Source organism: Setaria italica, chromosome I (assembly GCF_000263155.2).
Source record: "Setaria italica strain Yugu1 chromosome I, Setaria_italica_v2.0, whole genome shotgun sequence".
NCBI classification, from domain to species: domain Eukaryota; kingdom Viridiplantae; phylum Streptophyta; class Magnoliopsida; order Poales; family Poaceae; genus Setaria; species Setaria italica.
This window is the reverse complement of record NC_028450.1, coordinates 23,421,077-23,436,543: the sequence shown is the minus strand read 5'-3', so window position 1 is coordinate 23,436,543 and position 15,467 is coordinate 23,421,077. Positions and strand designations below refer to the sequence as shown.

At 49.0% G+C, this 15,467-nt stretch overlaps 1 protein-coding gene across 1 annotated transcript; it reads right to left on the bottom strand.

Annotated features, from left to right (window-relative positions):
* Positions 1-1,174: 1,174 nt before the first annotated feature.
* LOC105914150 (protein FAR1-RELATED SEQUENCE 5-like) lies at positions 1,175-1,996 on the bottom strand. Its single transcript, XM_012845050.1, has one exon. It carries the CDS (start codon positions 1,994-1,996, stop codon positions 1,175-1,177), a length of 822 nt encoding a protein of 273 aa, XP_012700504.1.
* Between the last annotated feature and the right edge of the window lie 13,471 nt (positions 1,997-15,467).

Here is a 15,467-nt window from a genome sequence, read left to right as displayed (position 1 = left end):
ACATCACATCTTTTTTTTCATGCCACGCAACATGCAGTTTAATTCATCTCCAGCTCATGGTCTTATACCAATACCAAAAGGCTCAATCTCATACATGGGCATAACAACAGCATCAACAAAAAAAATTTAGTATAAATGAGATATAATGTTGCAGTTCATAAAATGAAATATTGCAGTACTTTCTAATACATGTTTCAGCTCATTTTAATTAAAGAATAATTAAAATTCAGAGCTTCAGCTCCGTTTCTTTGAGATCCTTTGCAAGTTCCTCCACCTTGGCCATGTACGTGCAAGTCTGTACACTATGACCATCTTCAAAGCAATATGAGCATGGTGGAATTTTTTGGGCCGTCTTCTTTCCTTTTGCCTTCTTTTTCATTGCTTTTTCCTTAGCTTGTGCCACTATTGACTTGAACCTTTCCACCTTCTCCTTTTGTCTCCCTTTACTTTTTATTCTTGTCGGATTCTTTACCATGACAGTAGGAGTTTTGGACTGTTGACCTGTTGCAACATTGGATGCTTCATCTTGTTGCATTTCTTGTGACCCCCTTACTGTCCTGACTGCTAGTACCAATGTATCTATCCCAGCCGAAGCTACAATATACTTTTCAGGACCCAAACAAGCTTCAGCTGCTAGTGACGTCATTTTTCTGCACGATGCATTGTACCTTAGCTTGTTTGTGGTTGGGACACCGAATGCTGGTTCTGTACCCGAGAGGCGTTCCGGTATCATTATAGTCACTTCCTTTGACCATCTTCTAAGTAGATACTTCTTTGAAATTTTTTCGACATCCCTGTTTGTGAATACTTTTAGTATGTGAGGGCACAAGAGACCATCACAGTCAAACATGTTGCAGGAGCATGTATATGACATTGCATCTTTATCAATGGTGACCATGCGGACTCTAGTTGAATTTGGGTGCACAATTTGAATGGACCAACCCTGGTCATCACTTTCAACAGCCCCTACCTTGTATCTTGTAGAATCACGCAACAACTCTTGAAATTTACCAAAGACTTCACCAGTGTAGAATGCAGCAGCTTGCTTCTCAAAAGCATACCTTCCCCATAGTGGTGGATCTGAAATCTCCCCCTTGCAACGCTCCTTATTTTCTCTTTCTGCCTTAGTGTCCATGATGTAATCATATTGTGTTATAAATTGCAACATTGAGTCCTAAGGGTGAACAACTTTCTTGAACAATGAATTCATGCTTTCTGATCTTCCTGTTGTGCCTTTGAAGGGGAAGAAGTCATTTCTGAAGTACGCAGGCGCCCACATCCTCCTTGTACCAGACATACTTTGAAAGAATTCATTTTCCTGCAAGTGGTATTTGTCCTCTATGCTTGCCCACAACATCTCGAATTCTTCTGGTGTTTCAGTCCTGTTCACACAGTAGTCAAACTCCTTTGCAAAGTCTTCTTCCTCACTAATAAGCCAAGCAAGCTTATCATTAACCTTGCTCAGGACATGCCACTTGCAACATCTGTGTGTTGCATTAGGGAACACTATTGCTACTGCTGCTTTCATTGCTTTATCCCGGTCTGTCATTATGTTGGTTGGTTCATGCCCACCCATCGCTCCCTTCAACCTTTCTAGCACCCAAACAAATGTTTCCGTTGTCTCATCTGGCAACATTGCAAATCCAAGTAGTATGCTATGCAAATGGTTATTTATCCCAACAATTGGTGCAAATGGCATGTCGTATCTGTTGGTGCAATATGTTGTGTCAAAGAAAATGCAATCTCCAAAACTCTTGTACAGCTCTCTAGTCCTCCCATCTACCCAAAACAATCCTCTAACAACATTATTATCATCAATCATCGTTGCATAATAGAAGGAAGGACTTTCAACTTGTTGCTTTTGAAAATACTCTAATGTTGCATCCATATCCCTGTAGGTGAGACCTCCTCTCAAGTGTGTCCTCATGTTTGAAACATCCTTGCTGCTGAAAGTAAGGTTGCCAAGCCCCCCATGGAAATCAGCAAGCACCCCCATGATCTGTGTTGTGCTAATATTTCTATGGTGTAGAGTTTTCCGTAGCTCATAATCAGCCCACGAGATGCTTCGGTGGGACCTCAAGTGTTTCCTAACCCCAATCTCCTTCACCATGGGATGAGTATGGTCAGGTTGCATTACAATCACTCTCCACCTCCCATTTCTCAAGCCAACCGCCATATGAGCTTTGCAGTCCAACTTTTTGATAGTGTTGCGCTTCCTTGTTGCCGTGGTAAGCATAGTTGTTGCTGCTCTTTTTTTTATCCCACTAGTGTTGCAGTGTCATTTGTTAATGTGCTCACTGATGTGTTTTCCTCTCCATCATCTTCCCCATCAAGAGCTAGCTTCCTAGCATGAGAACACTCCCACTCCTTTCTGATCAGCTCCTTTGTGATGTTGCTATTTCGTGAAGAAGCCACTCTTATGCTGAAACCCGACTTCATGGCATACTCATTGGAAACCCGCCTTGCTTCCTGTATCGTCTCAAATTCCATCCCAACTTTCGGCACAATAGGCTGTGAGCATACGACATCTTCATTCTCATGGTAGACCTCTTTATTTGCACCAACTTGTACTTAAACATATTCACTTGAGAGTGTTGATATGCTCGCAACAGGAACCAATGCTCCATCCCCCTACTTATCAATGTTGCAGTTAGTGTTACTAGCGAAATCAATGTTGAGATGTTGCAAAAACTGTAAATGGAAGTAAGATGTAACTTTCAGTTAGCACATACATTTTTTGATGTTTCAATAACTGATTTTCAATGTGGCACATGCTATCATTAGATCTTGCAACACTTATATGTAACATTCAGTTAACCCATGAGCATTTTGAGATGTTACAATAACTGTTTTTCAATGTGCCACATGCTATCATTAGATGTTGCAAAACTGTATAAAATTTTGTCACATCTAGTGTTTCAAACGAATGAGGTTGCAACTTTGAAAATCATACCTGCCATTTTTGGAGACTCGATTCGGATGCCAATCCCCCATGGACGCTGCTCGAAAGACCTGGGGGCAGGTGCTAAAGTGAATTATCACGCTTGTTCGAAGAATTCAATGCAACATTTAGGGGGGTGGATGGTCGGCATACCTGGTAGGGTGTTGAGGTCAATTATCTGTAGATCTAAGGGGTTTCGAGCAACAATTGGGGGTGGGTGGCTGCCATGTGGTTGATTTGGAGGGGGGTTCTATTTTTTGAAGGATATGCGCCATCTTCACTCGGCGCCGGCGGATCTGGGCGGCGGCGCGAAGCTGGGAGCTCGCTCCTATCCCGACCCGTGTGAAGAAGTTGACGCCAGGGTGCGCTCCTTGTGTTTGGTGCGGACTTGACTGGTTGCCCTCCTTGGGTTTCATCTGACGGCTAACACGTCTTTAATCCGACGGTGGAGAGTGCGTCCGATTTTTGCGCCTGGAATGGACGTCCGAGCGCTAGTAGCGTCGAAAAAAATCAGAGCTTATCAATGTATAGGGCAGTGAATTTCACTGTCAAGACAATCAACGCCCAAAATGCCAAATTTCCACATTGTATTAATAGCTCAAACAAGACTTGTCCCTCAAAATGATTTTTTGGCTAATCAAACCGACAACACTCTAGATAAGTTAATAGCTCAAACAAGTTGGGATTTAAGAATATCATGATCATGATCCAGAACATCTACAAAGCTCAAACAAGCATATTAGATGATCCATTCAGATGATTGTTGTGTCTACCAATGAAACAAATCCAATCCATAGTGCTACCCACTAAGAAATCACTTTCCTTGGATCATATGTTCTTACCTTGGAACGGTGAGGTCAACGTCCACATATGCAGGAGCAGGAGCTGTCCTAGCCGCCGGTGGCAGCCTAGGTACACGGCCACCTTGCTGGCGAGTTGAGGAGCCCTGAACCGGACCAGAGCTGGCCCAAACCAGCAGCCGCTCGTCACCCTGTTCGTTGCCTCCAACCTCCTATGAAGCTGTCTCGTTGATGGCCAGCGCCGGAGATCCACTGACGATGCCGAAAGTGCTAGGATCGGCAGTTCCGGCCCTAGAGCCTCCAGCCCACCACTCTGGCCATCCTTGGGAGCATGCTTGTGCCTGCGGCCATGGCGATGCTGGGCCATGCGCCAGAGGCCAGGCCCGCCGCTGCTGGGGCCATGCCGCCGGAGGCTGGCGGGCGCTGATGCGCCCACGCCGGAGACGTCAGGCCATGCGCTCGTGCACCCTCCTAGGGGAACTCCGGTGGCGGCCAGCAGTGCACCCAAGGGACCCGTCGACGGGCCTCCGTGCCATGAGAACGGGATAGGACGCCACCACTGCCTCCGCTGGCCGCATCTTGCAGACCACCACTGGATCCGCCCCTTTCAGTCACCAAGGGTCCTCTTCCGGTCGGTGCCGCCGCCCCATCCTCCATTTTGGCGCCGCCACCACCGACCGTGAGGAGAGGGAGAGATCGTGAGGAATCGAGCGATTAGGGGGAGAGACCGTGCGGTTTGGTGTGTGGATGAGAATGGGGCGGTGGCATCCGGGCTGTAATTTCAGCGAAGTCCAGGGGCAATTTCATACCGAGTGGGGCGTGGACGGAGAGGAAGCCGCAGGGAGCTGATTTTTTCGGCTTCTCCTCGCTAGTACAAATTGAAGAATGGCTTCACGGGTGCTTCACGAGAGAAGCCATTTTTTGGAAGGGTGTTTGGTACAGCCTCTCCAGAAGCCACCCGAGAAGCTGTCCAATAAACCCTACTAAAGGACCCTAAGTAGAAAAAGAAACGGAGAAAGCCTCGCAGGCTTGAACGCACGCGGAGAGATTCGTCAATGACAGAAGGAGATGAGTAGTACAATGAGGATGTCGACGAACAACGAGATTTGACGCGAGGCGGTAGAATTTTTCTATTTGCTTATACTTGCTGCTCTGCTCCCCATCAAGGGCTCTTCGTCGTAGCTCGCTGCTCGCGGCCTTTTTTGCTAGATGTGCACCGCTTACCGCTGACCCCGCTGCGCCGGCACGCTCATCGTTGGGGCCTCCCGCTGCGCCAGCACGCTCACCCCAGCTCCGCGCAGGCATACCTCACGCTCGCCGCTCACCACGCTGCGCGCGTCGCGAACATTTTTTTATTTTGAACCCTTTTTTTTATTTATTTTTAAAAATAACCTCACCCGGGCTTTATTTGCGTGGTGTAACCCTTTTGGCCGTGCCAGACCACCTGGCGCGGCAGTAACACGCTGTCGCGCCGCATGCACTGGCGCGGTGGCCCCTGCCACGCTGGCGCGGTGAGTCGCGGCGCCAGGTGGGCGATGACGTGGGCGGGCGTTCACCGCGCCAGCCCGCCTGGCATGGCAGCGTTGACGCGCCAGCCCGCTTGGCGCGGCAGGGCCAGCACTAAATCTGCGCGCCGGCTCCCTTCCTCCTCCCTCCCTCCTTTCTTCCTCCTCCAGACACCCGAGACCGAGCTCCTTGCGCTGCCCCCCGCCGCCCCACCCAAAATCCGGTGTTTTCGGTGGGGGAAAGTAGTGGAAATCGATCCCTGCTTTGTGTGGAAGGTATTCCCCTACTTATTCTCGTGTTTTACCATTGCATTTGGTAGATCGAAGGATGTTTAGGTGACTTAGGGTTAGGTTAGTGATTTGAATTTTGAATGAAATGCAATGGTGTTTTGTGTTAGATGATACGTAGTTCATACGCAATTGAGTCTCTGTCCGCGATATTGACGTGTAGAACTTGTTGATTTAGGTATATATTCATTGAATCGTATAGTGCAATGTATATGTGTATTTTTTGTTTGCAATTTGTCCAATATATGTAATGTGTGTAGTTGATATGTCGAATATGTGCAATGTGTAGTGTATATGACATGGTGAAATGTTTGTATTTTGTAGATGGATCGTTTAGTTCGATTTTTTGATGGTGGTGTTGTGAAACAAAATGGGGAGTTAGAGAATATGAATGAGTCAATTGAATTCTTCGATGGTCCTCCAAGTTTTAGTGATTTAGTTGACCGTGTAACGAGGAAATATGGATGTAGAGTGGATGAGATCAGTTTGAGAGGTCGTTTTGATTGTGGGAAAGCTAGAGCTCATTATGTTCTCATGAAGTTAGCATCCGATGCGAATTGGAAGCACTATAAGGATGTTGTGCATGAAGCTAATGTTGCATGTTTGGAGGTTATAGTCGAAATTGTTCGTATGCCTGGTCCAAATGTTGTCATGAGGGAGGAAGTGGCGGTAGTGAACCATAATGGTACCCAGGAGTCAGAAATGTTGCATCACGTGTTAGGTGAAACAGAACATGATTTTGACTTGGGCTATTGCCAATGATGATTTTCCCAATAACATTTTTGAGAGGGATGAAGCAAATATAGAAGTTGATAATGTCTCTATGGGTTCCGAAGATTGTGAATTGGAGGAAGATGGGGTAGTAGGTGTGCAGGTAGAGGAGGAATCACTATTTGAGAGTGGTGGGCATGAATATGAGAACGTCGGGGTAGAAAATGAAGAGGATGGACCGCAATTTGACACCGCAACCGTGCATGATGTAGAAGGCATTCGTCGTATGGACGATTGTTTTTCTTACACCCAGTATGAGTTGCGGTTGTTAAAAGAACGTGATGTCGAACTGTCATCCGTTCCCAATGATAAGGACATAAGTATGGTTCACAAAGCAATATGTGAATCTAGTATGGTGAATGCCGAAGGGACGTCCATTGGTGAGAGTCCAGTGATTAAGAAGGGGATGAAGTTCAATAGTCTTGAGGAGCTGAAGTTTTTCTTGGCTGACTACGCGGTGAGGTTACATAGACCTTTTAGCGTAGTTCACTCTGACAAGAACTTAAGATACAATGTGATGTGCAAGCAAGGATGCCATTGGCGTGTATGGTCTCGGCTAATATCAAGCACCGGACAATGGAGAATTTCAAATGTTGTGCAACCGCATACTTGTCGGTCATCACAGCCGAAGCGAGAGCATGTACAATGCACAGCAAAGTACCTTGGATGGCGTATCCTAGAAATTATCCGTAAAGATAGCGAGACATCGGTGCCATCACTCGTGGAGTCCATCTTCATCTTTAGTGGGTACTGTGTGAAGTATTCGAAGGCTTGGCGGGCGAAGCAACATGCTGTTGCCCTGCTTTGGGGCGACTGGAAGGAGTCGTACGGCATGGTTCCTAGGGTACTCTCAGCTATAACCTACTACAATCCCGGAGTTAAATGGTGCATCGACTCATGTGGCATGATGCTTCCTGACAATGGAGTTTTGAAGCATATACTGCAAAGGGTATTTTGGTGCTTCCCTCAATGTAGTGAGGCATTTCAACATTGCCGTCCTGTGATACTTGTGGACGGTACATTCTTGACTGGCAAGTACAATGGTACATTAATGATGGCAGTTGCTGTAGATCCAGAACAATTGCTTGTGCCTCTTGCTTTTGCCTTGGTCGAGAGTGAGAATAATGAGAGTTGGTCATGGTTTATGAAACTTGTTCGGCTACATGTTCTTGGACCTTCACGGATAGTGTGTATGATATCAGATAGGCATCATGGGCTCCTAAATTGTGCGAAGGACCACATTGATGGTTTTTCACCGCTTGTGCATAGGTGGTGCACGAGGCACTTTGCTGCCAACATGTCGCGTCGGCAGAAGAGCAATCGTGTGATTGGAAAATTGAAATTATTATGCAAGGTTCATACAGAGAGAGAATTTTGTGAGAAGTTAGAAGATCTAGTGAAGGACTTGAACGACGACGCAAAAGAATGGTTGAAGGGTGAAATGGAGGACAAGGATAAATGGGCGCAGGCTTTCGATGAGGGAGGGATGCGTTGGGGTATTATGACCACGAACTACTCGGAATCACTCAACGGAGTTTTCAAAGGCATCCGAAGTAGGCCCGTCGCTGGAATTATTGAATACACATTCGAAAAATGCAACACCTACTTTGTGAACCGATGGCGAAAGGCACGTGAAATGTTAGATCAAGGCTATAGAATTGGGCAAGTTGCAGATAATTATTTATCAAAGGCTGAGCTTAGATCCGTGCACCACTTAGCAGAACCGTACGGGCCAGAAAGGATGGTGTATTCTATAAGAAGTTACGGTACGACTAACATTGGGGGTGAGAGTTATGGAGGCCGACACTACAGAGTGGATCTGAACGAAGTTTCGTGCACCTGCAATGTTCCTCAATTGTTGCACCTTCCATGTTCACACTTCATTACAGCTTGCAAGGCAAGAGGTCTTAACTATGAAAGCCCCTTGTACATGTCACCGTTGTACTCTAGGGAGCACACCATCAAAATATGGGAATCAAGCTTTCAACCTTACCTAGATCCGTCACAATGGCCGGCATATGAAGGGGCAGGGTACGTGCCTAACCCCAGTTTAATGAGAAATAAATTAGGAAAGGAGGCAGAAGAAGCGTTTCACAGGCGACATGGACGTGTCGGAAGGGAGGCTTTCTGCAGATTATGATACTGGTGATTTTGATATTGACAAGTCAGAAATCGTTGCTCCCAAGTGCCACAAGATCATTAGGAATTGCACGTGCCGCAGTAGAAAATCTAAAGGCACTAAATCTAGAGCGAGCAGTAATAGGCCGCGTACTTCGAACAATTGGGTATGCGCGTTGATTGTATTTTGCATGGCTATTATTTTATCTTTTTTATAGTAGTACATTATCATAGTTACCGTACTTATCATATAATGAAGCTTTTTACTAACGATCATTTTTGTTGTTTCTTTAGGATGGCGGCCCCGGTGTACCCTCTTATTGAGGCTGCTTACGACTTGCAGCACCGTGCCCACCACCTCGTGGACCTAAATGAGGTATAACAATGGTTGCTAATTTTTGCTGATTAATGCCTACCTTAGGATGAGAATTGCAAGATTTTCGTATGAAATGTTCTTATAAATTGAGGATGTGCCTATCGTTACTATTCGCTTGTGTACAGTGTAAACAATTTCATACTCCAAATGTCATTTGTATCATATTTGTGTTACTTGCCACTTTAGTAGCCCATTATTCACAATTGGATTGACTTCTCATTTTTTAATAATCTTATAATGTTTTGCAGAATTTGACACCACTCAGGGCTAGGGTGCAGTCACCACTTAGGTGGGATGAGCGGTACGCCCAGTACCTGCAGAGAGCAGGTTTTTTGGATATCGTTGTTCAGGTCGTGGGGGATCTCCCTCCAATGGACGGACCGCTGTTGACCGCTATGGTCGACAGGTGGCATCCGGAGACTCACACGTTCCACCTGCCCTTCGGAGAAATGACCATCACAATGCAGGATGTGGCTATGATACTCGGCCTTCCACTGGATGGGCAGCCAGTGACAGGTATTATACAGAATGAGAATTGGCGTGATATGGTCGAGATGCATATTGGGATTAGGCCGCCAGAGCCAGAGGGCGGAGACAACTCGAAGAAGACGTCCGGTGTCAGCTCGGCATGGTTGAGGGAGCACTTCGATGTGTGTCCTCCGGGAGCAAATGACGAGGTCGTGCAGCGCTATGCTCGAGTGTGGCTATGGCACTTTGTCAGTACATTCCTCCTTCCAGATGCAGCTGGGAACACAGTATCGTGGATGGTTCTCCCCATTCTAGGTCAGGTTTGGGAAAACATAGCTATTTACAGTTGGGGCTCAGCGGCTCTTGCCTGGCTGTACAGACAGCTATGTGAGGCTTGCAGGCGCACAGCGAGGGATTCCAATGTTGGAGGGTGCACTTATATGCTCCAGATTTGGATTTGGGAGCGAATGCCCGTGGGTCGACCTTCCCGCCTCCGTGTCGATGTAAGTCACAACGGCTAATTCCTTTTTCTATTTTAATATTCGAAAAACTATTGTATCATGTGACCAATTGGACTTACTTGCAATTTCAGCCATGGCATTGAGACGATGCTCGTCCCACATTCTATCATGTGTGGAAGCATGTGCGGCCCGTTCGTGGCAATCCGGATAGGCGCTACAGGGCCTACACAAACGAGTTTGATGTTCTCACGCAGCACCAGGTAATTTACTCACCATAGTTTTTTAAGCTAACTTCCGTATAATGATAGATGAAATAAGTATTGCGTGAAAATTTTTGAAGGTGGAATGAAAACCGTATGACCGTGAGCAGCTTAACCATATCGTATTTTCACCGACGTGCTACAGAGATAGAGAGTTGTGGAGGTGCACGACCCCACTGATATTGTACTACGTGGTAGAGTTTCATATGCCGCATAGGGTGATGCGGCAGTTTGGGAGGATGCAACCGTGCCCTCCTTTGGAATTATCGACTTCGCAGCAGCTGCACAGGTACGCAGGAATAAATAACTATTGGAGGCTATTCAATTAACGCACTTAACATGTTATACTAATACTTAACTAATTTCTGATGCAGTATCGACCGCAGAAAGCGGTACAAGGAGAATGATTGGAGGTTGAAGCATGCTCAGTACCTCCTCCTGTGGCAGAACAAGCAAGGATGCGATCCTGAAGGTGGACCGTACTGGCGACCAAACAATGAGTACATACGATGGTACTGTACTTCGACGAGAACCAAAGTGAAACCATCTTGGACTAATGTGCCCATTGAGGATGCACCGTCTGAGGATGACGCTGACATAGCTGACACGTACGACACGGTGACACGCTATGGGACACAGCCTGAGCGTGCACCTCTCCACGACTACATGGTAAGATTTCGGTTTGTAATTATAGTATCGTAACATTGATCACTCATGGAATGAAAACTCCTGCGTACAGGGACAGCAGCTTGCAAGGCTCTCAAACAAGGCGGGCGTGATTATGGAGCATGCCGTCGGGGAAGGTGATGGTCTGCTTCATCAGTTTGCAGAGGTAGAAGCCCAAACTAATTTCCACTTATACTCGTACTACCTTTGTAACCATCAGTAACATAGTCGTGAATATATGCTGCTTACATGTGGCAGAGGGTTCGAAAAAGCTGCAGGTGAATGGCCATGAGGATGAAACTGCATGACGTCCTCAGATGTGCACCACAGGGGCAATGGCCAGGGTACTTCTTCGGGATCACGTCGGACTGCATTGGCGACTACCCCCAGGGCTGCAACACCGTCCACTGCTGCAGGTCCTAGCAGGAGATCACGAGGCAAGGAACCCGCATCCCCTCAGGAAAGCGAGGACTCTGAAGGTGAGCAGTCTGAGGATGACGACCCTACATATGGTGAGGAACTGGAGATTTCTCACGATGCTCCACCTGTGACTCAGACGCAGGGAGAGTCCAGCCAGGTATATTCACAAGTTTCTCCAAATTCAATTATAGATTTTAATGTTCACTCCCGACGTGTCATACAAATTTTATGCTTTGTGCCCAATTATTACATAGGAACCTGCACCTCGTACCCGGTTGCCATGCCGGTGTCGTCTTTCCCGGCACCACACCGACGTTGGCAGCGCCAATGTGCTGCCCACGCATCCAAGGAGGGAGCGTCGCCCAAGAGATCCTTTTAGCCCTCCGGATGAGCGGTGGTCACGACACTGAACCTAGCATGTCTCAAGACTTTTGGAACCGTCACGTGTGTAAAAGACTAAGTTGGTTGTTAGGTTTATTCATGTCACGTTTGTAAAAGACTAAGTGTGACGACCGACCCCTAAATCTCCCGAGTTAATCTTAACCGGAACCCTGGATCCCAGTCATCCGTCTTGTTTACCGTGCCTGAGTGCTCAGCCTTCCGCCCGGTTCCGACCCCTGGAGACCCGACCCCTTCCCGTTTCGCCCCGCTCCCGACCCCGGCAACACAGCCCACCGTCGGATCCTTCTAAATCTTCCTCAAACACCGTTCTATCCGCCCGGTGGACCCGCGAGATCTTTTTCCCAGATCCTCCGCGACAGGCGCACTCGAGTTGCATGCCCGCTTCAGAGTCTTCCTGCCGCGTGGCTCGTCTTCTCCGACGCCCGCCGCTCAGTTTTGTCTCTGGCAAGCGACCAAGTGGGTTCTCGCGCCCCCTTCCCGAATGGCAGCGGAAGCCCTCTGCAACCTTTCTGCAGAACCTCGCCTCCCGCGCCCATCATCACGCCGCCAGATCCCGGCCCCAGAGCCCGATGTCGCCCATCTTTTCCGTCACTTCGGCCGCAGTCGCGCCATCTGGTCTCCGCTACATGATGATTCCTCCATCGCCAACCCCGACCGCGGCCGCGACAGCTCCTTTTCCCCGCCCTGTCAGAAGCCGCCCGACAATCTGTTGCTCCGCGCTCGCCCGCGCGCCCGCGGCTGCCTGTCTTCTCACCTGTGCGCCCTCGATTCTAGCGCCGTTAAACCGGTCGCTTCTATCAAATCTTCCGCACGGCGACGCCCGCTTTCCGTCAAATCTCAACCACCGGTCTACCCGCTCCTACGCCGCCCTGACGGCAGAACGCAATGATCGCTGGCGTCACCCCCGGAGCCCTGCACCACCGCCCTCTTCGCTCAATCGCCGCCCCGGCAGAGCACTCCATTGCCACTCCCCGGCCTTCGCGCCGCTTCCCTTCTCTCTCTCCCGCGCCGCTTCCCTTCTCTCTCTCCAGCAGCTATAAAAGGAATGCACCAGCCGCCGGAGTTCCCTCCGCCATTGTTGCCTTCAGCCATTCTCTCGCTACCTGCTCAAGCTCCTAGCGCCGCACACCAATTCCTGAGGAGCTCTGCTCTCAAATTCTCTACGTTTTCTCCAAGTCACCCGGCAGCTTGCTCCTCCGTGCTGAGTAAAAGCTCTCTTGTGATCAGCAAGAAGCGCCGCCACCGCCGTAGCTTTCCCGGTCTCAGCCCTTGTTCAAAGCTTTAGTCCCTCCGCCCAAGTCTGCTTCTTCCCGACCCCAAGCTTTCCTTTCAGGAAGAAGGTGAGTTGCCGACCCCAGTCCGCCTCGCCCGACCCCTCCTATCCGCCCGACCCCGGTTCCGTCTCGCCCGACCCTATCTGTTCCGCCGACCCTTATCCGCCTCGCCCGAGGGCTTGGCTGTGATCTTTTTCTTCAACCCGAGGGTGTATGTGTAAAACTTAGGAACCCTTCAGCGCTTGCGTCTGAGGATCCCTAGTTTTCCCACATCCTCTAAGTTCAAGGATCGGATCATAAGTTCCTTTCCGACCCTTACCTCTTGATCTTCACCAGCTCTCTTGAACCTCCCCACCCTCCTGCTCTTTGTCGCAAGTTTCTGGGCTCAGGCGAGCCAGTGTTGCTGTTGAAATAACTGTCTATGCTAACTCTTGCATTGCATTCGTGTAGAGCTGCACCTCGCCGACGGCTTCTACGAGCTTCACCTGGCGCCAGAAGAAGAAGTTGTAGCTGAGTTCCTGCCCGCTGAAGCCGAAGTCGCCCCCGAAGTCGAGCAGTTTCCGTCCTCTTTGCTTGAAGGCAAGCCCCGATTGCATGAAAACCTTGAGTGTTTTACCAGACTTGCGCATGCCTTCTGTATCATGCTTGTGCATTTACGTATAGGAGTTGTGTGAAACCCTAGATGCATGACTTAGTTGTCCCCATGATCTGAGCACTAGCTGTTGGAACGAGTAGTTGCCTTGCTTAACTAGGAGACGGTAAAAGTCGAGTGATCTCCTGTCACTCGCTGAGTTGTAGGAGTTGGATGTCTATCTTTCTGTTACAACTATAAGGACGATGGACGGGGCAGGGTTTTGGTAACTCTTTGGTGGATGGATGGTCGCCCCGTCTGTCTATGAAATCTTGCTAAGGCCCGACAGTGGTGGTGTTTGTGATCAAGTGTTTGAAATTACTAGCCTCATACTTAGTATGGGATGAGGAAGCCTAGTACCTGATTGAACCTAGACGTGAGCGGTCGCCCCATTGTTCTTGGAACGGAGTTTCCCCTGCTGGTTGTCGCACGTGGTGGCAAGCGTGGTCACAGGATGGCAGAGGCCGGGTCTGTGGAACCTTGCACCAAAGGAAATGGGCCCGACACGGGTTAGGGGATTGATGGGGAAGGCCGACACAGGAAGCGACCTCCGGGTGCGCGGATGTCGTGAGGCTAGGTTCACCATGCATGGTTAAAGAACTCGAATCGATTCGTCTGCCTCTCACAGTTTGAGATTGCTTGATCGCTATGTCACCCTGAGTAAATGAGGAATCTGATGATGACATGTTTGTTGATATATCTATACCTCTTGTTTGGTTCTATGAATGCTTAGAATAGGTTGCACAACCTAGACTGGTAAATGAACCTAGAACCGGAGCTAAAACTTGAAAATAGGGTACTAAGCGCTTTTGGCAAACAAACCCCTCAGCCAAACAGCCCTGCATGTCTAGAAGGAGGAGTAGTTTTTACTCCTATCGGTTAAGTCTTGTTGAGCTTAGTAGCTCAGCCTTGTTGTGGCTCCTGTTTTTCAGGTGAGGTTGCTGCTTCTGACCCCTCTCTTGCTGGTGCTTGGCCGCCCCAGCTTCCGCTAGGCTGGACGGTCGAGTGGGATCCTTCCTCGGACGGCGAGGAGAGGAACCAGTGATGTCCCGGTTGGCCTCACCAGGGATGTCCGACCCCGACGAAGTCTTCCGCTAGTGTTTTTATCTGTTGTTCTTTTGAATCTTGTAAAACTCTGATGTTGGATTTTATGGTCGAACCAAATAGGTAAATTTGTCTAACTCAGTGGACTTGTTGTATTCTCTAGAACGACTCACCTTCGTGTGAGTTGCTAAACTCGATCCTGTTCAAGTGGTTAAATCGGATGAAATCCAACGGCACTTCGTGTTAACTTGGTTAGGGCAGGAGTGTCGCATGTTAGGCGGCTTAACCCTGTTTAATCAAGCTAATTCGAAGTGGATCCGCCACACTAAGTTGGTTGTTAGTTTTTTTTCTGTCCGTACAATGTTATATGTTTGCTCCATGATATACTTGTATTTCGTGTATTTTTTCGTAAATATTCAGAACAAAAATACGTTTCGGATTGTGCAACGCGCTCCTGACACCCCACCCCCCTGGGCCGAAACCTACTAAAAGTTTACTAAAATTGGCGTGGCAGTGCACCCCTGCCGCGCCAGGCGGCCTGGCGCGGCAAGGCCCGCCACCACCCCCCAGGCGAAACCTACTGGAAGCGTGTTTAACTTGGCGCGGCAGCGCACCCCTGCCGCGCCAGGCCGCCTGGTCGGCAAGACCGGCCACCCCCCGGCAAAACCTACTGAATCTCTTTAACTTGGTGCGGAGCGCACCCTGTCGCGCCAGGCGCCTGGACGCAGGCCCTCCCCCAGGGAAGAAAAAGGCCCCCCCCCCCGGGGGGGAACCTTGGAAGAGATTTTTTTATTTGGGGGGGGGAATTTTTTTTTTCCCCCCCACGGCCCCCGGGGCCGGAGAGCCCCCCCCCCCGCGAAAAACCTTAAACCCCCCCCCCCCCCCCCCCCCCGCGCGAACCATACTGAAAGTTCTGTTCGTTTGGCGCGGCAAGCCCCCTCCCCTACCACCATCGCATTTCTGCTTCACCAGGCGGGGTGGTGCAGCAAGCCCGTGGATAGGATAGAGAATAATGTTTATTAGTAGGCCTGGTAATTCTAAC